Genomic DNA, 23,357 nt, shown 5'->3' with positions numbered 1-23,357 from the left:
GCTGCACACATACAGGAAGGATTCCCAGAGGAGCAAAGCAATCGTTCCTTCTCAGGGAGAGCTTCTCTTGCACCGAGTGCATAAAGCAACACTGGATCACCTCGTTCATCTGGGACCCGCAGAAGGAAGGGAATTGCTTCAGAAGCTGATGAGTGTTTTAATGTTCTGCTCCACGGGATCTGCTTCATGCAGCTCCTGTGCTTTGGAGCATGTTGGGACTGGTTGGTTTTGCTGGCAGGGTGCAAAGTAAGGTTACGCTGAGATTAGACAGCAGGGGCAGAGCCAAGAACTTCCCTGCAGGCTTCAAGATTGGCAGGGGCTACCAGCAAACCTAATTACTGCTCCTATTGCTGCTACAAGGCAGAATAGGAATGGCTGTTAGGTGCAAACCAGCTGCCTGCCAACAGGTGATCCCAGACTCCAACCCTCCCCAAAGCTGCTTGGAGAAATACAGCCAGGCACACAAGCAGGGGGCTGCACAGGAGCCACACAACCACCTCCACCTCCTGCCTGCAGGTATCCTCGTGTCAGGGATGGGGGAACCAGCTCCCCTTTCTCCTGTTCCGATGCCACAGGTGGAGCTTTATTGTTGTCCTACAATGCAGTCAAGATGCTCATTGTGAAGCAGCATCTCCTCCTTGGCAAGCAGCAAGCGATCAATCACTGCAGGGTGTGCGTGGTGCTCGTTTCCAACACAAAGGAGCAGAGTGCGCTCATCTGTCTTCCTCTTGATTACGCGCAACCTGCTGGTCTCCAACCAGCCCCATAAACCAAGAGGAGACTAAAGAAAGCTGAATCCTAACCGCAGGACTCCCACCACCCCCCATAGCAACCTATTTATGCCTGCATTAAAGGTTCCATGAGCGCAACCCAGAGGCGAGGAGCTGAGAGGAAGCTGCCAGCATCCTGCTCCACCAGCAGCAGGCGGGTGCCCTCTAGTGAGCTGCATGGCCTGTACCTGTAACCTCCCCTCCACCTGCAGCCTAGAAAGGGCTGGGAGGTTTCTGCCTCTCCAGGAAGACAAACAGACATACGGCACAGGTTATTTGACTGGTAAATAGGCCTTTACTTAAAAGCTTTTTCCCCCGAAACGCAGTATGAATGAAAAAATAAACCTACATCGTCGATAAGTCTGTCGTGCTCCATTTAATTAAACTCATTAGGCGCAGGACACAAAAAGAAGCCATGCATTCTGCGCTACGTGCCTCTTAGAAATAGTGCAAACACTCGGTGAGAGCTCCTGCTTGTGGTGGGTACTTAGATACAGAGCTTTTCTTACCAAGACAAATTGATTCAGGAACTCCAGGTTGTAGGAGATGTGTGCCAGGGAGGCTGGCCACTTAAAACAAGGCTTCAGTCACAATAGCTGTCCGTGTTCATGTGAACAAGTGCAGAGAGCAAGGTGCAGAGCTGTTAAGGCTGATGAGCAGCTGCTTACAGAGTGGTCTCACTTACTTCCAAAGGAGCAAGGAAAATGCCAGCCATTTGGGATAGATGACCAAAGAAAACAAGGTGCAAGTGATCTGTTGACCTTGAGCTGCTCCAAGCACACCCTGCTTATCACCCCACTCACAGATGTCCTTCTTGATCTTGAACAAACAGCCTTGCAGCACCTCCTTGTCCAGGATCCTGATGGCCCTTTGTAGGTGTTCAGATGGCAGAGGATTCAGGGTATCTCTTCCAGCTCACACACCATGCCAGGACAAAGGCTCTCTTCTTCCATCACTTAACCATGCTGTCTCCCAGTACAGCCAGCCTCCACCAAAGGTCTCTAATGAGAGCGTTTCTCTTCTTCCAGTCGAGGAAGACATAGCTCAGAAGAGGCAAAAGGAAAAACCCCAGTGGGTTTTCAACCACTCTTATTCTCACATCATTCCCATTTGTCCACAGCCACTTCTTTTCTGCCAAGACAGCTTCTCAGTATCAGCTACAATCAATGCTGAATGCAGAAGGATGGAGAGGACACTGGCAAGCAAGCTTTACCATAGTTTCCATCAGACACCATAAGAAGTGCATAATAAATACAATGTAATGTAGAGGCTCATAACTGCCTTCAAGAAAAGGCCCAGCACTCAGAAGAAACAAATGCCCTGGGGGGCTGCTCCATATATTTCCCCCCAACTCTCTCAGTCACAGCTTTGGCAAGGATAAATTCAGCTGAATAATTCACCTCAGCAGAGCAGGGACAACAGCTGGTAAGGGAGGTACAGCTGTAAGCAAAAGTCACCTGGATTAACTGCAAAGAGGCACTGAAACTGGGAAGACCTGCAGGAATGGATGCAGTGTGTGTACCTCCAAGCTACCAAGAGGAAGGTGCACACATGGATTCACACTGCAGAGCACTGTACAGATTCATGGATCCCATGCTCTGTTTAAATATCCATTGAAGAAGTGTGCTGGTTCAAGATATAATGGTGCCAGAATCTTCTGGCTGAAAAGCAGAGGGATCTCATGAACAAAGCCCAGCATGGGAGCACACTCACCACTGAGATGTCAGCAGGTTCCCAAGGACCAGCAGCCAATGTCAGTGAAGAACACAGAAACCTTTCTGGTCTGACAGTTGAAAGGCAGCTGTGCTCAGCCCTTCCTAAAACAGGCAGCAACACTGCTAAGCTTACTTACTCATGGACAGCTTCTGCCATATTGCACTTCATAGGAAAAGCACACTAAGAGAGGGAGCTGTTATGCACAACGAGATGCCAGGGATGATTGCAGAGAACATGAGCTCACACCACCCACCTCCAACAAAAAGCACATGTGGGAAAGGAAACTAATAGCACCGTCTGGCCAACATCTCATGGCACTGCAAAGGAAATATTACAACCCAGTGCTCTGAGCTGGTTCTTCAACCCACACCTCCAGCCTGCACTTCCTACAGCGTGTCACTGAAAGAGCAGCTCGTTCTGAATTACACCTCATTTAGCCTCACGCTCCAGTTAAAGCAATAAAACATTCTTCTTCCCTCTATCTCCCTCACTACAACCCTCCCACCCACCCTATGCCTTAGCCACAACCTGGGCACTTACAGCTCCACTTGCGCTGCAAATAGCTTATTCTTTTAGAGAAAGGAAGATCAACTGTAACGTGGTTAGTCATCGTGAGCACTACTTCAGCTAAAAAGAATAAAGAACTTGGCAAATGCATGTTGTAAACAACGTGGTTACACTGAATGGCCACAGATAAGGAGATCATTTACCCTGCGCCTTATCCCGCAGATTGAGTTTCTTTATCACAACCTGCAACAGGGCCTATTCTCATTTAACAACAGAAGATCAGTAGGATTTTGGTAAGGATATTCAACCCATTGCAGGCACCCTACACACTCCTGAAACATGTTTGGTCAACACAAGTTGCTTTTCAGTGCAGCCGTACCTGAACAACTCAGTAAAACTGCTTTTAGATACAAGTATGTGTTTGGGGGGTGAGGGGGAATTCACAGTATTCAGAAGTGCTGCAGAGTGCCACAATGCACACTGCCAAAGCCCAAGCTCCTTAAAAAGGAGAAACTATCTGGAAATGGAAGCAACTACCAGGCAGGAACTCCTGTGGTTCGAGGGGGTAACACGCTGCTGAGCTTAGCATGACTAAAGTGCATCACCTGCATTGAAAAGCCCTTCGGTTAGGGGAGCAAGAAGTACATTTTTCTCCATGTGGGCTGACTCCCATATACTCACAGATAGTGCAGCAAATGTCAGACAGTTATCCTCTCATACAACACAGCTGTAAATAACAGCCAACAATAATAGGCTAAGTAAGAACCAACATAGAAATAATCACGATACTCTGTAAAATATAATATGATCCGTCTTTTGGCAGTGACTGCATATAGCACCTACTCCAATATTGTTACAAACAAACAGCTTTGACATAAGAGACTGCTGGGAGCTTCAGCCAGGCAGGTGTTGGGACCTTCCATTGCACACCTGACCTGCTAGCTAGGACTGGACCAGCACAAGGAGCATGGAAAACAACTGGGAAACAGCCTAGAGAAGCTCTGAGGTCCAAACACTACCTTCTTTTTCTTCTATCTGCAGAATACCTTCTAGATTGGAGAGGGAATCATGCAGAAGATGACAAAACAGGGTATATCCTACACACTGGACTGAATTCAAATGCCTGTATACTGAAAGCTAGAGGGAAAGGCACTACTGCTACAGGATGCAGGCCTTCAAAGCACTGAAGAACAGGCTGAGAGCTGCCTTCCTCACCTCTTGGATCACAATAGAGAACCCAGAAGAGACAGATGGCAAGACTACTTGCTAACATTACATCTGAAATGGATTTGAAGCATTAAAATCACTGGATAAGAAAAAAAATCAGCACAGAAAACTAGAAAGAACAAACACTAAACACAGCCCGTAGACTAACTAGCTGCAATCAGGGCTTTGCAGGACTGTTTTTATCCCCCAAAAGATCTGTATCTTGATTGCAAAGCCACATAACACAAAGCGATGCATCTTCTAGACTGACCTGATGGAACGAAGCAATGGTGAAAGTTGCACTGGTGCTACGAGCAGAGTTGCTATGATTTAATCCAGTTGGCACACCAGATTCTGACCTAACACTGGACAGGCTTCAACAAAGCTATAACAGCTGACATAGAAGTGTACTTAAATGAAAAAAAAGGATTGATACAAGTGAGATCTAATAATAAAGCACAGTTTAAGACCCTATTCTTCTGCCAACTGGTGTATGACCTGAGATAGCTACAAATTAGAAGTCTGAAAGGACTTATTTCAAGTCGGGGTGCAAAAGGACTTTCATTTTATCTAACGCGCATTAGAAAGGAAAAAAGGGATTATTGGAAACCTGCATATTTACTTCTCACTGCCTTTATGAGAACTGATCCTTGGAGAAATGGCTTATGTAAATCACAACCCTCTTCACCTACCCCTCCCTCCCATCCTTCCCACCCACCCACCACACTCTTCCCTTAGAAGGCATTGCACAGTGTCTGACTTATTGGAGAACACTCCAACAGTCCATAACTCCCTCCAAAACTTGCTTTCTGCAAGGACCAGTTATCAGAACAGAGAATCATTCTGAAACTACTGAACTCTAATGTAGATAATTTCAAAGCTAGGGCATCAATACCAACACACTGGTGCCTCCGCAGTCCCAACAGGCTTTCATTTAAGTAGACAGCAGAAATGGATGCTGCTTCATATACAGGGTTGATTTCTGTGCTCTTGGTCAGTTTGGAATCTTAATTGTCTTTGGTATTCATGCTCTGAGCTCTGAAGTTAGGGTCTGTGTAGAGTGCAAGAAAATGTGTGCTATCCTTCAGCAGAGAAGGAGGCACAGCTACCCCATAAAGATTCTAATCACCATCTCAATGTCTTTCCTGCACACCGGGCAGGGTGATCTCTTTTTCTTCAGCATCTTTGCACACTTGAAACAGGCCACAAGGTGAGCAGTCCTCCCATGGACAATATTCCCATCTCGTGGTCTGTGATGGCAGAGGAAGCAAGGATTCAGTAACTTCTTTATGCTCTCTAAAGACTGTATTTCTTCCTCCTTTTTATGCTCAGTGAAACGCAACAGAGAGTCCCTGCTTTCACATTCTCGTGCCAAATCCAAGGACTCAATAGAGCCGCAGGGATCTACGTGTGATTTCTTTTCCACCACATACATGTCTTTAGGTGGGCCTACTGGAGCAGAAATTGTCCTTCGGCAGTCCGGGACATCTATCCCTTCATCACTGTTTTCATTTTGCATAGCATCAATGTTGGACAGAGAAAGAGAATGAGTGAGTTTGGGACAATCTGAGTACCAGTCCTTCCGTAAGGCCCAGCAGCGGTAACAGTACCGTTTGCCTGGAGAGTTAAACTTCTTGCATTTGGTGCATTGCCAGCAGTCCTGAAGAACGATTAGGGCAGACAAAAACAGCAGCAAGTTAGTGCACTCTTGCTAACAATTTCTTTTCCTCAGCAAAGGAAAAGCAGCAAAGAAACTTCATCAAGAGAGGACACTGTTACTGAGGCTTGCAGATGCGTGACTGCAACTTCAATTATCAGCACCTCAGAAAGCCTAAGGAGTTTAGTACTCTGTGCATTCTAAAAATGCAGGTTTCTCCTTAAGCATTAAACTTTGTCCTTCCTTCCTCCCAGCCTGTGAAAGAATACAGTGTTCTCACGCTGTGCAGTTTATTGATTTCAAGGGTAGAGCTCCTGGAAACAGTTAAGAATACGTTTTCCAGCCTCCATAATCATTTGGCATCTGCTGAATGTGCACAACTGACGGTGGCTTACTTGGGTACCCCAGAAAGCAAGGGCAAGAGCTATGATTCAGCTGCCCTATGCCAGGGACATCCTAATGCTTCTCTTACTGCAAGAATGAGTTGTAGGAGAAGCTGGGAGAGCAGTTTTCCTAAATACAGCTAGGGTTGCAGCATACTACCAAGCAAGGAACGCTGACCCAAGGGATGCCTACCTCAGAAGCAGCTTCTGTATCTGTGTCGTCGCTTAAACACTGAGAATCCTCAAAGTCATGCAAGCATGCATCCTCAGTCACCTGGGAAAAGTAGATATGCTGTCAGAAGAGCTGCAACAATCCGTACTTACGACGTGCCTAGCTCTGTACAGCAAAACCGAAATGATGATATAATCACCATGAGAATTAATTCACAGAAGTGAATGAAAAGTCATTTTGTGTACTTAATCTATTCCAAGCTGTTGTTGATAACTTGCGCTGAGCTGGTTTACAGTCAGATTTTCTTGTGATGAATTCATATCTCTCTCTAATGCATGCAAAAAAAATATCACACCAAGGAAAACACAAATACCTGAGTGTTCCTATTAAATTTCATGAATCATGAACTGAATTACTTTAACACAAATCTGATTAATTCCTCTTGTGATTAACCTAATTAAAACCTCAGACTGGCCAGTAATTTTAAATTGATTTGGTGCCTTGAAAATACACACATTTAAACCAAAACCCAGACTGACTAGAAGGAAAGCTATCACTCTGTGTATGGAATGGTGACAGCCTTTTCTAACACAAACTCTGGGTGGTTACAGATTTAGCTCCTCGCCTGTTAACAAAGCACTGAAAGACTGGGGGAAAACAAAGGATTCTGCACTTCACTGGGATCACTTAGACAAGGCCAACTGGTGGCACACACGTGTGGTGTCTGTTTGAAAAGGTACCTTTTTGTCACCTTCTTTCACTTCCTCACAGTCAGCTGTTTCCATTTTGACTGCTGTGTTGGTCTGATCCAAGGGACTTTCGTTGAGGAACCACAAATCATCAGTAGTATCTGAAACAATGGCAGTGTCTATGTCCTAATGGAGAAGAAAGAGAAGATACCACTTAGAGCTCAGGGTATCAACAGCAGGAGGGCCAGCACTGCAGCCATGGCTGCAGGAAATACCTCTCCCTTTTTCCTTCCAGGCCCTGGGCTGCTTCTCCATTCACGCCTAGAAGAAAAAGGGGCAGTGCACTACTCTTATAAAGACACCCCTGGTGGCAAACAGCATGATGCTCATTCCCCTTGCAAGCTGGCCACACAGCAGCTGGCCACTACAGTACCACCGTTTGCACTGAGCAACAACTTTCAACACAGGGAAGGGGCACCTACTGCAATAACATTAAAGCTCTGGAGTGCAGAAGGGCCTCCAACAGATGACAGAGTGCCTAGTTTATTTAAGAACACTATAAAGGTAACCAACCACCTGACGTGAAAGGCTGGGACTGGAACACAGAAGGGAGAGAGGCTGAAAATCCTGAAGTGGGAAGGGAAGAGAAAGGACAATAACATATTATTTACTTGGAAAACAAAAGAGGAGAGGAAGAGAATACAGCGCACCTCTTTAAAATGTCTACACACCTGGTTAGTCTGAATATCTGTTGATCCATTACTTCTGGACTTGTAATTGCTTCTGAGGTTGCCTAAAAACCACCATGGAAGACCAGCTACATCCCATTCCTCAAACACTAGGTCCAGTTTAGGCTTCTTGCTTTTAGAGAGGTTTTCTATTAAGTCTTTGTCTGTAAGAGCCAAGTAGAATCTAAGTCATGCCACACCTACATCATTAAAGAGACTAGCAGAGACAAATTTGGCCCCATCTGATTAGAGATGATACCTTTCTTCCACTGTCTTACAGCCAGAGTTACTGCTAGGAGCTTTGAAGTTCGTGTGAGTGTACTGAGATGTCAGATCTGACACACAGCTGCACTGATGTATCTACCCAAGTGAATCTGGCAAAACAGCCAGAGGTCAAAGAAGCATTCCAGTGCTCCCAGCATCTCTATAACTGCACGTGTTCCATTTCGCATTACCACCTTTTTAAGAAGGAATACACAAACATGAGTTCTCCCTTCAGAACTCCATCCAAATCAACACTGAGTAGATTTCTTGGGAATGCTTAAAATGTAGAAAGAACTGGTTTGAATTTTGTTCAAATTTCAAATGATGGGAGCTCCTGAATTCCCAAAGGTCAAATCAGGACATGGAAAGGTAAAAATCTACCCTCTCTAACTCCCTGCTGCAGCCTCCTTTTTAACACATGCAGTTTAGCCTCCAATCCTCAACTCAGAGGTCTAAATTGCAAGATAACCTTGAAACAAACCCTCCTCGCTGCTGAGAGCTTCAAAGGCACCAACAAGGATTGTTTCTATCTCCTCTGCAGCCAAGAAAATATTTACTGCTCTCATTTTATCCAGAAATACCCACACATTGCTAAGATGATCTGGTTTTATAAATTAAGTTCCTTGATGTCAGAACAATCTGTGAGCAGAAGGTGGAAAAAAAACAGGAAAATTGTTTCCATAACATCAGAAATCCGTGACTGAAGCAGCAAGAAAATTCCAGCCACTAAAACAAAGGAAACGTCTAAATATGAAGGAGCTGTGTGATACTTAAGCTGGATAGAAAAAATATATATATCCATTGTAACTCCTATTCCTGATTGGTTTGCAGGTAACGACTGCAGACAGCTCAGGCTGTGTTCTGTGTAATCAGAGGAGAGGGTCCCATGGGAAGATAAACAGATACGAGTCTAATTTCAGCATTTACAACACCCTTCAGCAAGGTCTGTAAGATTTTTGATGGCACTGGTTAGTGATAGATGTGCTTTTGGGGCTTAACCTGCCAATTTACTCAGTGTTTATTTATGAGACGAAGTATCTAAGCTAGAAAACATGCCTATCATAAAGTACGTTTGGCAGACATTTGCACTTCTCTCAATCTTTGCCATAAAATGATGAGTTTTAAAGATTATATTCCACAACAGGTTTTTATTAGTCTCCCAGCACCCTCCTCCAGCTGTTTCCTGATACAAAGCTCAACGTGTCATACTGGAGAAGGAGCAGAGGTACTCATACAGCCCGTTACCATGGAAAAGCTGGCACTCACCTTCATAATTCTCGCATTTGTGCTCTGAGGTAGACACGGCAGATGCATTGCTTTCATCCTCCATGATGACAGTGTCAGAACCTTCCTTTGGGCTAAACTGCATGAAGGAAAAAGCAGATGTTAGCCCACCAGAGCTTATAGAGACAAGGGGATGTAGCACTTCCATTCTGAGTCACCAGCTGCATTACAACGCCAAAAAGATAAGAAGATAAAAAGAAGTTTCTGAACAAAAGCTACACGCTGTTAACCCTCTAGGAACACTAATGCATCTGTAATCAGCACAAACAACATACTTGCAACCCAGGAAAAATCTTAAGACTGGCAAGAAGTCCAAAAGTTGCCATTTAGAATGCAGTAAAACTGCTCTCTTCGTGGCTCCCTGGTCCCCCAGTGTGAACAGACACCTCCCAGATCAGTTTACCTTAATCCCAAAACACACCTAAGATAAGTTAGAACGTGCAAAGATTTTTCCTAGGTTTCAGATTCCGCCTGAAAGCTTCTGAAAACAATCCTACTCAACACAAAACTCGTTCACGCTTTTTAGAAACTTTAATGATTTGGCAGTTCCTACTTAGAGAGGAAATGTGGGGGAAAAAGGGGAAAGACGTGAAAAGACAGAGCAGGCTGGAGGAACTGAGGACTAGAAGTGCTACACCCCAGAGAAACGCGCTCAGAGACTGGTACTCTGTTATGATGAGAACAGAGAAGGGTCACTCTGTCCCTGTTGTGTGGACTCCAAGAACTTTTCAGGAAGGTGAGAACCCGGCAGCCAAGCAGCACAAAGTTCTGGTAGTCCACCATGCACAGGTACAGAGAAGGGGCACTCTGTACAACAAAAGAAACCACCACGCAGTGGGTTTACCTTCAGCTGGTCTTGGCTTGGCTTATCGACGCTCTGTTCCTTTGGGAGATTCTGTGCAGCATCTAGATAGCAGGTAAAACAAAAGAAAAAACCTTCCCTGGTAATAACCATTCTCACAACACAGAGGGTCTTCAGCAAGCAACCAGCGACCCAGGCTTGGCAGAGCACTAAGCAATCCTTTAGGAAAGCAGAGCTCTTTAGACCTTAGCAAGCTGGCCAATTCCTAGAGAAGCATCACTCTAGTAATGCTCCCCAGGCTTTCCTAGGCACATATGGAGGCAATTTAAAAGGCCAGCCTAATTAAATAGCAATAACAGCCTACAGAGTCTTTCTACATAACTGAAGAGCTGTATTTAGGAAGTCTGCTCCCTGAAAAGGTGAGAGGATGGCTCCTGCTTTCTCCCATTTCAGTTTAGCAGAGAGACTCCCTGCAGAATACCAGGGAGGCATGAGCAATCTGATTTGCATTGAGTCACGGCACTGAAAACTGCATCTTGTAGGCAGAAAAGTGGACCGTGAAGTGATAACACACAGGACCACAAAATGATACGGCTCTATGTATTAATTTGTTGGGGGTCTTTTGTTCGCTTTCATCACCATACAACTTCCTAGTGGCCACTAAGGATTTCATACCTGTAGGAAAACAGAAGCCAGTTGGCTCATCCATCATTGCTTTGTCTTCGCTGTGTCATTAGAAGAGAAGAACTGCCCTTCTAACACTGTGTGACACACACTAGTCCTAAACACTGTGTGAAAATGCACTCCACGTACTGGAAGGCTTCCTTATTCAAAGCTAACAACTATTAGGAACTGAACACAAAACACCCTTAAAGTGAGGTAGGAGTTCCTAAGTACTCCTCATGTGATTCATCTTAAAAGCGACAGCTAGCCAAGTAAGGATAGCATCTGATAAAGAGCATTATGTCAGAGCTTAATCTTTATTAACAAGATGTACTGCAGTCACTGCTTTTCCTACAAGTGTGCTTGGAAGAAGTGGGCAGGATAATCTGCAAAAGTGATGTTCTGATGAGTACTGGTTTGGCAAACGAATACAAGCTGCTAATATAAAATACGATGGCCTTCTTAAGCCCTACAGCACTTTTAGCTACTTCTGTGTTGCAAGGAAGGGAAAAACAATACCAAGAGTCATCCTTCCCACATAGTTGGCCTGGTCTGCCAAGCTTGTTTCGCATCATAGTCACACAGATACACACGCACTCGTGGTGGTTAAACCCAGTGATCATCACACCAAAGGAACAGTACTTCCTTTGGCAGGTTTGGCAATATTTACAGCATGACTGGACAACACATGCACACCCAGCCACACGCACACAACCACATGCACACACCAAGTGGAAGGGAACAGGGCAGCAGAGGAGAGTGTTTCGTTGGGATCCTTTGCTCTTCACACACTGTCTACAGGTAAAAGGGCAGGGCACTAACAGCAAGGGAAACTGCATTCACACAGTTATTCTGAAGCTAAGTGTTTACATGAGTCTACTTAGGAAGGTTCTAAATCGAAAGAAAAGGAGGTGGACCACACAGGCACCAATATGTGTCTCAAAACAGGCATAAATAATTGAGAGGACGTGGCCGTGAACTTCTACATTTGCTTGAACATGTGTACAAAACCAGAATGAGCACTTATGAAGAACTAAGCCCATCTAATCTGCTTAGAGGTCCCAGGAAGCGAGATCCACGACTTCACAACCTTCCTGGTACAGTTAACTCCTGATTTGCATATTTGTGGCTTCAATAAGTTCATTATCACATGAAGATGATGAGCTGGGTCATGGCAGCCATCACCCGAGATTAACTTAAGAATAAACTGATGTAAATAGATTGCATCTCTCACAAGCCAATCAATTGTAGCCTTTAAACATTCAAGGGTTTGAATACAGCCCAGACCTCTTCGGATTGCAGAACTAGGTTAGGTTTCCAGCATTCCTTACACTTGTTCTCCAGACAATTAAAGTACAAAATGAGGCCAGACAGAGAAGTCACAGACTGTTACAAAAGTGACAAAAGACCGAGCAATCAATAAGAATTTGGATGAGATGCTTCAGCTATGTTGATTTGGGCGCCCACAATGTTTTATCTGCTGCTTTGAGGTTTGGCCATTGGTTAAAGGCAGCTGTATTACTCAACCAGCTAATTGATTTCATACCAAAGCTACTGATGGTGGACACACACAAACGGAACATACTCAAAGAGACTCTTGTCAAAGCCTTCACAAGCAGTTTGTTCCAACTTCAGAAACATTTCTCATCTCTGAATAATCATTACTTACCCAAGTTACATCAATACTTTATTGAATATACTTGCCCGTACTGTAAAAAACCTACCTGTCATGGCAGCAGAAGTAAGGTTCCGTTTCAACATGTCATAGACTGGGCTGTGGAAAAGAAGGAGATGGTAAATATAATCACAGTAGCAAACAGCATTATCCTGTCAAATCAGAGACAGAAATTCTCATTTATTAACCCCATAGAGATGCTGGAGTCTGCAGTGCATTTTTGCCACTCCTAAATCTAGCTCAGAACCTACCTGAAGGATGCAGATTTTAGCATGAGTCTGAGACCAGAAGTTGGAGAAGATGCAGCAATACAAGGGAGGCAAAGATGTCACCTCAAGCAGCTTGCTGTCTGGACCATTTAGAACCAGCTCTTCAAAGCAAGAGCTAAGCTCAAACTTGTCAAAATGCATTAACAAAAAGCCACAGAGCTGGACATTTCGTACTCATGGAGATTTTTGTTACTGCAAATAGGAACAGTGTCAACCAAGGGTCTCTCACTCAGCAATCTCCATAATACAGCATATGTTAAAGGTTACTTTTTCTTACCTTGGATCTTTTACAGAGAAGCTCTCCAGCCCCAGCAATTCTCCCAGCTGATCTCCTCCACAATACACCATGTGTTGCTGCCTTTTGTCATACAGCTGCCTCACCATTATATACTGTCCTAGGTAATGCATAACCTGTGGAATCATAACATATCATCAGCCACATCTGCAGCTGAAACCAAAGACTCTATTTGTGTTAATTTATGGTATTTGCCTCCTGATACCTTCAGCAGTGTCAGCTGAATCGTTCTACATTTCTGCCATCCATAAGTGTCTCAAACAAGGAAGCTTTACCACATTGCCATAAGATTTGCAACTAAGAGTACAGAAAACTAAGACAAGTTCCCTCTGCTATTCCACTTTGAAAAGAAATACCAGCTAAAGTGAGAAGTACAAGAGGAGAAAGAAAAGCGTGTTAAGCCCAACACAGGCCAAGTTCCCCCAGTACCAACCAAAGCGACCCTCCTGAATGATAGCAAATGCCACCAAAATGATGCTGAAACCAATAGCTGCAGAAGAACTGACTGAGCCAAGTTAAAACCATACAAGCAAGCTGCATTTAATACTGAACTGCCCCCCATTTAAAGCATTCAATTTGTTTTTGACAAAACTTTGTAGAAGCTAAACAAGTTATTTAAATGCATAAGTGTTTAAAATAAGTCACAGAGCTCTGCGGGAATATCTGACACATTCATAATGAAAAACCACTGCATTTAATTCTTTCCAGACAGGCTACCCTTGTAAATCACAGTCAGTGTCATTTTTTTAATCTCGTACACATATTGCATTTTAAACTGAAAAGAAATGAATTTGCAGGGTCTCTCAGGTTTAGCTGACAAGCAAGTTCAAAAAGAACTTAAAAGTATCAACTAACATCCAATTTTTAAGGTTCTCATGCACTAAGGAAGACAATGGAACAGCATCTTCGACACTCTCTCAGGCATTAGAGATATTTATTATATCTTTTCTTTCTCTAAAGCAGTTTCTGATTATATTTCTTTCTCCTTTCTCAATTCCTTCAAAGGCTCCTGACAATTAACCACCAATTAAATCCCAACAGCCCTATGGGTACAGAATCCCTGTTCTGCAGGTAGGGCTTCCAAATACAGAAGAATCAAGAGCCAGTCCCAAATTGTTCCCAAAAAGGACCATCCATTAAGCAACCCAGGACAGGCACGCTTTCAGTGCATAGAAACTGAACCCACCTCCTTCAGGGTGAAGGTTTCGCCTTGGGCACCTGCAGCCTGCAGAATCCTCAGAAGAGGGAGTTTGGGTCGCACCTGAAACATAAAGCACAGATGTTTTGTTTGAATGATAAGAAGCAATGAGAGAAAGAATGTGAGCCCAGCACGTATGCCTGCAGATCTCAGCTAACGAGCCCAAGTTGCTCAAGCTGCCTGAGATTGCCACACTGAGCAGAGATAACTGTGCTATGAGATGGAGGCCATGGAAAGATGCTTGCCTTAGGCTAACCTGCTGAGGGCTGGTACCCTATAACAATTATCTGCGTGGTCAAATGCTTGAAGAGAAGTTAAAAGGATCAAAAATCAGCACCGTCACTCTGACTCAGGCGATGACAAAAGAAAAGGAACTTGGGCAGACAGATCCAAAGGCTTCAATCAGTCACACTGCTTCATTTACTTTGATGTCACCCATCATGTGAGGAAGTATAAGAAACTCAGGCCCTTGGTATGGAGGCCTGGGCAGTGACTAACCAAATGTTCTGAATCACGTACACAGGAGCAACCATGGGGCACTCACAGTGGGACTTCAAGCAAGGCTGATTTTCCTCAGGTAGTGCAGAGAACAGATTGAACCTGCTCTGTACAGACCTCGGGAAGGATGTATTTATTAGGATCCATGAAGAAGCACTTAATAATAAGACTACACCAAAGACAACGTGTGGTTAATTAACACCAAGGATCAGAATCTGTATTTTCTGTAGATCTCAGCCAATAAACAAAATCCTTACTAAGAAATACGTAAAGCACCCTGGGAACAATTGAACTGCACCGCAACCCCTTTAGGTTTCACCCACACTCCCAAGCAGCTTTGAGTAGTACACAAGACAGATGCTATATAAAACTACAGCGAGTTTTAAATAGCTGCTTCCCCCACCACTCTGTGTGTTCCACAGGAATCTTAATAATTCTTAGGAGAGCCTCGTGCTCCTAAAAGATGTCACAAAGCCCACGCTGCTCTGCCAGGAAGCTGAATGCAACATCATTGTGCATAATATTGTATGCTAATGTATACATTTCCCACTCTGAATCGCTTCCACTGCTCTCCTTTGTCTCTCAGGTGCTAATGCAAGATATTTCAATCTGTCACTGGAAAAAACCACACAATGTTTATTGGTGGCTCCCTTATACTTTGACAAGGCTCTCAAGGCATGTAATTTGTGCAGGCGAAGGCCTTCACCTATTAGTCAAGTGGGTTCACCTGGGTCTCATACAAACCTTTCTGCCTACATAAATGCAACTGCAATACTTATTTCCTTCCCTTGCAGCCCTTAAAAGCCAGATTTAGTTGCAGCACTGTTTTCACAAGTTTTAGTTGCTTGTCACAAGTCTAATCTGTCACTTGGCTATTGGGCAGCATATTGGCAAGGCTTTAGTACCATAAAAAATTACTTCCTACTGCAAGCGTATCTGGTCTGCCTATTTTGCCATTATTATGACTGTTAGATATATTTTCAGGCTCAGATAGAGGCTTGTGGCTGGACATGAGTTGTTCTTCCTCAAAAACAGCATCTTTACTTGGAAAAAGCTGAGCACAACACAAGTAATTGCTTGTATCAGCATATGATTTTCAATAAGATAAATTACGTATTTGCACTCATTCATTTCTCTAATGACCACTCTCAAATAGATTTGGAAATGACTGTTCATGCATCTCCTTTTGATTAAAGAATCACAGAATCACAGAATCACAGAATTATAGGGGTTGGAAGGGACCTCTAGAGATCATTGAGTCCAACCCCCCTGCCAAAGCAGGCTCCCTACACCACGTCGCACAGGTAGGCGTCCAGGCGGGTCTTGAATATCTCCAGAGAAGGAGACTCCACCACCTCCCTGGGCAGCCTGTTCCAGTGCTCCGTCACCCTCACTGTAAAGAAGTTCTTGCGCACATTCGTGCGGAACTTCCTATGCTGGAGTTTCAGCCCGTTGCCCCTAGTCCTGTCCCCACGCACTACTGAAAAGAGACCAGCCTCGCCACTATGGCTCCCACACTTCAGGTATTTATAAACCTGGATCAAGTCCCCTCTCAGCCTTCTTTTCTCAAGGCTAAACAGACCCAGTTCCCTAAGTCTCTCCTCGTAGGGGAGATGGTCCAGGCCCTTCACCATCTTTGTGGCCCTCCGCTGGACTCTTTCCAAGAGATCCCTGTCTTTTTTGTACTGGGGAGCCCAGAACTGGACACAGTATTCCAGATGAGGCCTCACCAGGGCAGAGAAGAGGGGGAGGATCACCTCCCTCGACCTGCTGGCCATGCTCTTTTTAATGCACCCCAGTATGCCATTGGCCTTTTTGGCTACAAGGGCACACTGCTGGCTCATGGCCAACCTGTCGTCCACCAGGACGCCCAGGTCCCTCTCAGCAGAGCTCCTCTCCAGCAGGTCTTCCCCCAACCTGTACTGGTGTATGCAATTATTTCTACCGAGATGCAAGACTCTACACTTGCTTATGTTAAACCTCATCCGGTTTCTTACTGCCCAGCTCTCCAGCCTGTCCAGGTCTCTCTGAATGGCCGCACAGCCTTCAGGCGTGTCAGCCAATCCTCCCAGCTTCGTGTCATCAGCAAACTTGCTGAGGGTGGCCACTATCCCCTCATCAAGGTCGTTGATGAAGATGTTGAACAAGACTGGACCCAGCACAGACCCCTGGGGGACACCACTAGTCACAGGCCTCCAGCCAGACACCGCACCGCCAACGACAACCCTCTGCACTCTGCCAGTCAGCCAATTCTCGATCCACTTCACCGTCCACTCATCTATCCCATACTTCCTCAGCTTTGTTATAAGGATGTCATGGGGGACCGTATCAAAAGCCTTACTGAAATCAAGGTAGACTACATCTACCGCTCTCCCCCTGTCCACCCAGCTAGTGACATCTTCATAAAAGGCCACCAGGTTGGTCGAGCACGACCTCCCCTTGGTGAACCCATGCTGAGTACTCCTGATAACCTCCTTTTCTCCCAGTTGTCTGGAGATGGCATCCAGCACAAGCTGTTCCATCACCTTCCCTGGGGAAGAAGCAACCTAGTTAGCTTGATTCCATGCAAAATGAGCCCTCAGCTATTACAGTACAGCCCAAACAGAACTGTTAGTTTGGAAACTGCTGGCCATCAATATTTTCATAACAATACCAGAGCCTATTGATGTGCTTTTTTCAAGCAAAGCGATTTGAATAAATAAGCATATACATCAACTGCACAGGACTTGGCTATATTTCAAAGCTTCTGAAATTGCCTCAAATGGGGGGGGATCTTCTAACACACCACCAGTTTACTTTCACTCCTGCCTATTCCGTTCATATTTTGGAGATGCCCTGCACAAGTGAAGTGGATCTGGAAGAGAAATAGTTGATTTTAGATCAGATTTCTCTAGCCACTCTTTGCAGCGTGTTTCCTCTTTGGCTGTCAGCATGCTGTGTCACAGCCAAACCACACGCCTGCCACGTTGCCCTTGGCTTGCAGCTGCTTCTTCCAGAGACACCCTAAGAAGAGGCAATAACACGAGTGCTGCATGTTCAATACTGACCTCAAAATGAGCTGTGGGGATGCATCATTGACTGAACTAAGTTCAACATTCAAAGCTATAATGCTTCAATACAACTGTCACAAGTAGTCTATAGCATTAGGAGCAACGCTGCATATGGAATTCTTCAAGTATAACTCCAACACAAAAACATGCATTATGCATTTTCTTCTATGACCCAATTTATCTGCTTTCTCCCCCTCTATTCCTTTTAAAATACCCATAAATCTCTGATCTGCTGAAAGCTAACAGAAATCTTCAGGATAAAAGACCTATTCCATCATGCTAAATTCTTCTTACCTAAATGTCATTAGAAAGTTTTGATTTAATGGAAGAAGTGCAAGCTTTAGTGAGGAGAAAGCAATGAAGATAAGTGGGGGAGATAATTACCTGGTTAGCTTGTCCAAGAGTGATTCTGCAGGCATTCTCAGCTGCTGGACGTTGGGCAGAGCTTGAAGATGTCATTGTGGCAGTGATGAGCTGTTTATGGAACAAACCTGTACATGAGAAGTTTAATGTACTGGTTATAAGCCAAGAAACCTGCTCTTGAGTTTAACCACTTCCACTTCTTAGAAGTTTCAGGAAGTCAGTGTTTAAAAATAGCCCTGCATACATATCCAAAATGATGATCATGTTGCTGTACCCCCACAGCTGCTCTTTTAAAACAGATCTGCCTCAGTGCCCAACAAACAGCTGGGACACTGGGACTGCTGTGGCACATGCTGAGGATGCAGCATGGCTGGGTGAGGAACCTGGACCTGTCAGCTGGGGGCAAACTGCAGCTCCCCACCACCCCATCAGCACATTCTTTACATGCTGAGGCCCTGGAGTCACAGGGGGAGAAAGCAGAAGCTGAGTCACAATAACCCCAAGGGAAATCGTTACAGGAGAGCAACCCCCGCCCCGAGCAGCCAGCACTGATGGCAATGATTACATGTTCCCCACCTGCTTTTTCAAGAGAAGAAAATCTGCTAAAGCTGCTGCAGCCTTCACCCCAAATGACCAGATGTAGGCTATAAATGAACGAATTTAACAGCATTACTGGCAGAGCAGGTGAAGTGATCCCTTCTTGGAAAGGAACGAAAGGGGAAGTCCTGCAGCTATTTGAATGTGTCAGGCCCTATCAGTTTCAGTATCCACCCAGAGAGCCCAGCTTCATAAGCACAATGATTGGTAATGACTCACGCTCTCAGCACAGCCCAGCACAATCAGCCCCATGCAAAGCAGGTTCAAAACCTTCTCTATATTTAAAGAGAAAGGACAGTGTAAATTAACCACCCACTGAAAAAGAAAAGGTAATTAAACCTGCCAGAGAAAGAGCTTGAATCCTGCCCTCTTATTCTCACACAGCATCACCTCAGCTCTAGAGCATGCACCAATCCAGCACTAATGCTGTTCTTACAATGAAGTCTCCATTTCAACGTTAATCTGGTTGCTTTCTTCTTAAGGCATTAATAAAACAAATCCTATAACTGACTCTTACTGACATTCTGGCAGAGCACGAGATGACCTAAATAGTAAAGCCTGGCTCCTGAACTTGCCTACACAGATTGAAATGTTGGCTTTTAGGATGGTGGATGACACACTCTAGACAAAACAGAGTGAACGTTTATCTAGCAGGCAGAGCTAACACTTCAATAAGCAAAACGTTTGAAAGCACGCTCAGCATCCAGAGTCACACACTCAGCCCCCATCCCTCCCATGGCCCATCTACTAAGAGATGCTGTGACTTTGCAAGAGGCTGCTCGTATTCCTCATACCATTGCATTGCTCAGAAATAAAGCACTGCCAGGAACAAAATCATCCCAAAAGATCAAGCATCTCTAAATAAAGCGTGATTAATGCATCTCCAATTCAAACTGGGTACATAACACTGGGAGACACCACATGTAGGTAGAACTTAAGTGACTTCATAGCCACAACCACTGCCAGCCTTACAGCTCTCCCCACGTTTGTACTTTGCAGTGCCACTCATGCTTCAACACAAGCCACCCACAGAACCCATTACACTGCACGATCCGTGCTGTACTTTGAACCGCAGCTTAACTTACCAGCCTTGAACTTCCCTGCTCCAAGTCCTCCCTGTGCCTCTGCTCCTGGTTAAGAGCTCTGCAAGAGCCTGGCTGAGCTCCCTGCCAGCTGCAGCTAAATGCATCAGCTTTGGGTGGCAGCTGCAGGAGGTGTGAAAAGCAGGCAAAAGAGGAGAGAACAGCGGGTTTCCCCTCCGCCCTGCATTCCTGGAAAGAGATTCTGCTCCTCCAGGTTACATCTCAGTCACTGTCTCCAAGTTTTAACTGTTTCAGTACTGCCTTTATGAGGAGGGCAGACAAGTCACCATCTTGCCTCCAGACTTCAAAAGCAAAACACACTTTTTTAGTAAGCTTGATTCTCAGCACTGACTTGCATTAGCAGCTTTCTTTTAATTAGGCTAAATGAACATGCGAGCTCTAAGACGTGCCCAGGCTGCAGATACCCACAAGAATGATGGAAGCAGCCATCAGTTGTTCTGCCCAGCACTGTCGGGACAGAAAACCTCACTGCCCGCCCTGCTGGGGCTGGCCAAAAAGAAACAGTGCCAATTCCTCCCATTCCAACTGTATCCTTCCACTTATTACATGCCACATATTTACCCTGCAATGCTGAAGGCATCCAGACTAGTTTGCAGACAACAAAGTAGCAGTGAAGTTAATACTGTGCTCCTCTACAGCTTCAGAGCCACATGTGTAACAGAGGCCGGTCCCCACAGACCAATGCCTTGGAACAAACCATGAATCACAAAGTAGTCATTGAGTAAAGGGTTTTTTCTTTTCCCATTTGAATGCTTTATATGGTCATGCACACTAAAGGAACAAGCAGCCTGCCCATTTTGTGAGTAAAAGTTCCTGAAAGAGATCAGGACCAGAGCAGTAAGGAGAACAAAGTAGACATGATGCTGTCTGGTGAATCTATATTGTCAGTAATAGCTCATTTCAACAGTGGGCCAATGCCTGACTTTGAATTCTTGTTCCCAGTTACCATCCTTCTTCACATATAGAGAATGCTACATAGAGAAACACATAGATAAACCCCAGGGAGGAGGGTCCAAGCTAACACTTATCTGACAACGGAGTCACAGTTAATTAGGTTTGGCCCATCAATGGGAGGTTCCCGTGCAAGTTTGCCTGCCCACCTATCAGCCAGCTTGCTAGAAAGGGCTTTACTGCTCCTTGTAAAGCACACCCTGACTGCATCTTTAGCCCATCACTGCATCTTTAGCCCATCACTGCTCTGCTGCTGCCTTTCTTTGCACCACCCATTCACCTGATTGCATCCCATCAAGTCCCATCAACTCTCCTCTGGGAGAGGTGCAAGATATCAGCCAAGGAAACATCAAAAGGCACCTTTGTACCCCCCCAGCAAGTGCCTTTTTGCAGGTATTTGTCTTCCCGAGTGCAACACCGACTGCTGCTGGGGGGCTCTGACTCAATGCTTTACTTGCATTCAATTAAGAAAAGCATTTCTGAGGAAGAAAAACAAAACTTGACTGTTTCAATTCAAAATGAATGCTGGCAAATGGCTCTGCAAATCTCCCTAAACCAGCTGCTGTTGACAGCTTTGTCTCTGGGTGATGCATGGAACCCAGCAGCAACTCCACCCCACTGCACTGTTGTTTCCATTTACCTTTATTTTAACAGATTACGTTGTGTTGGTTCTCCTTCCTAAGCTCCTTTTCTCAGACATTGCTTTAAGGGGCCGTCAAATCAATATCACTATTTTAACACAAAGATGAAGCAAGTCAGATAATGAAAAAAGCTTCTCCTGCAGCAGATAATGGCTATATAATACCCTGACATGACTGTGCTAAGCGTCCCTGTCACAGCACAGATACAGTGTTAAGCACTTTAGAATATAAGCAAAACCGAAGCTAATCATCTAAACCTATTTTTTCTTGCAGCAGTGAAAAGCCCTTAATTTAATCCTATCTTCTAGCTGCATATGTTTGCTTGAGGAGCCTGCACGGAGCTGAACATCTAGGGGCATTTGCAACACTCCTATTAAAGAGTTACTAAACACAAAAGCATTCACTCAAGGTCCCATTGCGAGCCTGGTAGCCACACACAGCCCACAACACATTCCTGAACATATGAGCCTTCAGTACATAAACTGCAACCCCTTTCCATCAGCGTTTACCACACAGTCTCCCAGTGCTATGTGCAATACATTGACCCTCCAGACCCAGCTGGAAGCAGCAGCAGCCCCAGCAGCCTGCTTGGAGCATTGCTGTAACACAGAGCTGTCAGGGAGCATGGCATGAATACCAAAGCAGATGTAAGTGCAACCTGTAACAGCACTGTTTCAGTGTCCATTTCAATCTTGTCACCTGTATCTATTAAACTCTGCTGCCATCAAACCCGAGACTCAGTTTTTCACCTGTACTTTTAACCCTGCAGCTGATGTGAAGGCCAGTACAAGCAATCCCAGCCTCCTCCCCTTATAACCTATCTCCCCTCCGGGCACCACATGGGGAGGCAGCACTGCCCCTAGCGGCCACGGCCCGCCGTGCGGCTCCCCCCCCCACACAGAGGCCTACTCCACCCCCCCCCCATCCCCCACAAGGCCGCCCACCCACCCCAGGCCCCGCTCTCCGTTTCCCAGCACCCTGTTGGTCTCCTCCGGTGCTGGAAGCGGCGAAACTCACCCTACAGCTGCTCCATGGGCCCCAGTTGGCCCGGGCTGGGGGGGTGAAACCCCCCTATACCCCCCGCGGGCTGCGCTCCTCCATCTTCGCGGGGCCTCGGCCGCTACTTCCCTTCGGAGCCAACATGGCTGCGGAGCCGCTTCCGTTCGGCGCCCGGCACGGCGCGACCGTATCATAGAGCACACCGGAAGTGTTCTCCTAGAAAGAACAGAATCCGGGTCTGCTCCCTGCAGTGGAGGACCCGCCCTGGAGGACCACGTTGTTGGTCGGACCTCGCGTCCCGCTGCGCCCCGTGTAACCCCGCAGTGTTTCTTCCTACCCCGCTCCCTGCACTGATGCGCAGCCCGGAGCCTCTCCGAGCTCTGCATGGTCTCCTCTGCGAGCCCCCCGCCCCTTGTATAGCCCAGCACAGCGCTGTGTTGACTCACTACCGCGGTGATATAAGTGGCGTCAATAGGCGGCGAACAGAGCCCGGATAGCTCAGTCGGTAGAGCATCAGACTTTTAATCTGAGGGTCCAGGGTTCAAGTCCCTGTTCGGGCGCTGCGACTTTTGTGTTTTCTCTGTGGGATTTGGCTGCTTTTTCTTTCTGTTTTTCTTCTTTGCTTTTTTTTTCCTTCTCTAAGGGCTGCGGCTGAGACTCCAGGAGAGGAAGTTGCTTCTCCTACCCTATATTAAATGTTTTCGAAGGGCAGAAATGGCCAGGAGAGCTTCTGCTGGGGTTGTGGAATAAAAAAGAAACGAATTGAAAAAGGAAACGAAAATAAAAAGGAACTCACCCGCCCGAACAGGGACTTGAACCCTGGACCCTCAGATTAAAAGTCTGATGCTCTACCGACTGAGCTATCCGGGCTCTTAGC

At 45.6% G+C, this 23,357-nt stretch overlaps 1 protein-coding gene and 2 non-coding genes across 4 annotated transcripts; 1 reads left to right on the top strand and 2 right to left on the bottom strand.

The window, feature by feature from the left end:
• Nucleotides 1-4,643: 4,643 nt before the first annotated feature.
• On the bottom strand, nucleotides 4,644-22,864 carry MDM4 (MDM4 regulator of p53). Of its 2 annotated transcripts, XM_072355892.1 has the most exons (12): nucleotides 22,818-22,864; nucleotides 22,499-22,696; nucleotides 18,211-18,317; nucleotides 14,267-14,341; nucleotides 13,063-13,196; nucleotides 12,566-12,615; nucleotides 10,221-10,282; nucleotides 9,359-9,455; nucleotides 7,832-7,992; nucleotides 7,152-7,286; nucleotides 6,433-6,513; nucleotides 4,644-5,859 (listed from the first exon to the last, which is right to left on the bottom strand). In XM_072355892.1, exons 3-12 carry the CDS (start codon nucleotides 18,283-18,285, stop codon nucleotides 5,305-5,307), a joined length of 1,425 nt encoding a protein of 474 aa, XP_072211993.1. In that variant the 5' UTR covers nucleotides 18,286-18,317; nucleotides 22,499-22,696; nucleotides 22,818-22,864; the 3' UTR covers nucleotides 4,644-5,304. The 2 variants fall into 2 exon arrangements, with proteins under 2 accessions (XP_072211993.1, XP_072211994.1); XM_072355893.1 differs by lacking the exons at nucleotides 22,499-22,696; nucleotides 22,818-22,864 and adding an exon at nucleotides 19,872-19,963 and having other exon boundaries at nucleotides 4,906-5,859.
• Nucleotides 22,865-22,967: 103 nt separating this feature from the next.
• TRNAK-UUU (transfer RNA lysine (anticodon UUU)) lies at nucleotides 22,968-23,040 on the top strand. The gene has a single exon. It is a non-coding gene; the product is annotated as a tRNA-Lys (tRNA).
• Nucleotides 23,041-23,277: 237 nt separating this feature from the next.
• TRNAK-UUU (transfer RNA lysine (anticodon UUU)) lies at nucleotides 23,278-23,350 on the bottom strand. Its single transcript has one exon. It is a non-coding gene; the product is annotated as a tRNA-Lys (tRNA).
• Between the last annotated feature and the right edge of the window lie 7 nt (nucleotides 23,351-23,357).

This window comes from Excalfactoria chinensis, chromosome 23, assembly GCF_039878825.1.
Source record: "Excalfactoria chinensis isolate bCotChi1 chromosome 23, bCotChi1.hap2, whole genome shotgun sequence".
Taxonomy (NCBI): domain Eukaryota; kingdom Metazoa; phylum Chordata; class Aves; order Galliformes; family Phasianidae; genus Excalfactoria; species Excalfactoria chinensis.
The sequence above is the reverse complement of the archived record's forward strand: the minus strand, read 5'-3'. Positions and strand labels throughout refer to the sequence as shown.

Excerpts from the sequence above, each read along its gene's own strand:
- MDM4 (XM_072355892.1), bottom strand. The coding sequence starts at position 18,285 with ATGACATCTTCAAGCTCTGCCCAACGTCCAGCAGCTGAGAATGCCTGC. Across the intron at positions 12,616-13,062 it reads TTCTCTGTAAAAGATCCAAG|CCCAGTCTATGACATGTTGA; the intron begins GTAAGAAAAAGT and ends TCTTTTCCACAG. Across the intron at positions 5,860-6,432 it reads ATACAGAAGCTGCTTCTGAG|GACTGCTGGCAATGCACCAA; the intron begins GTAGGCATCCCT and ends ATCGTTCTTCAG.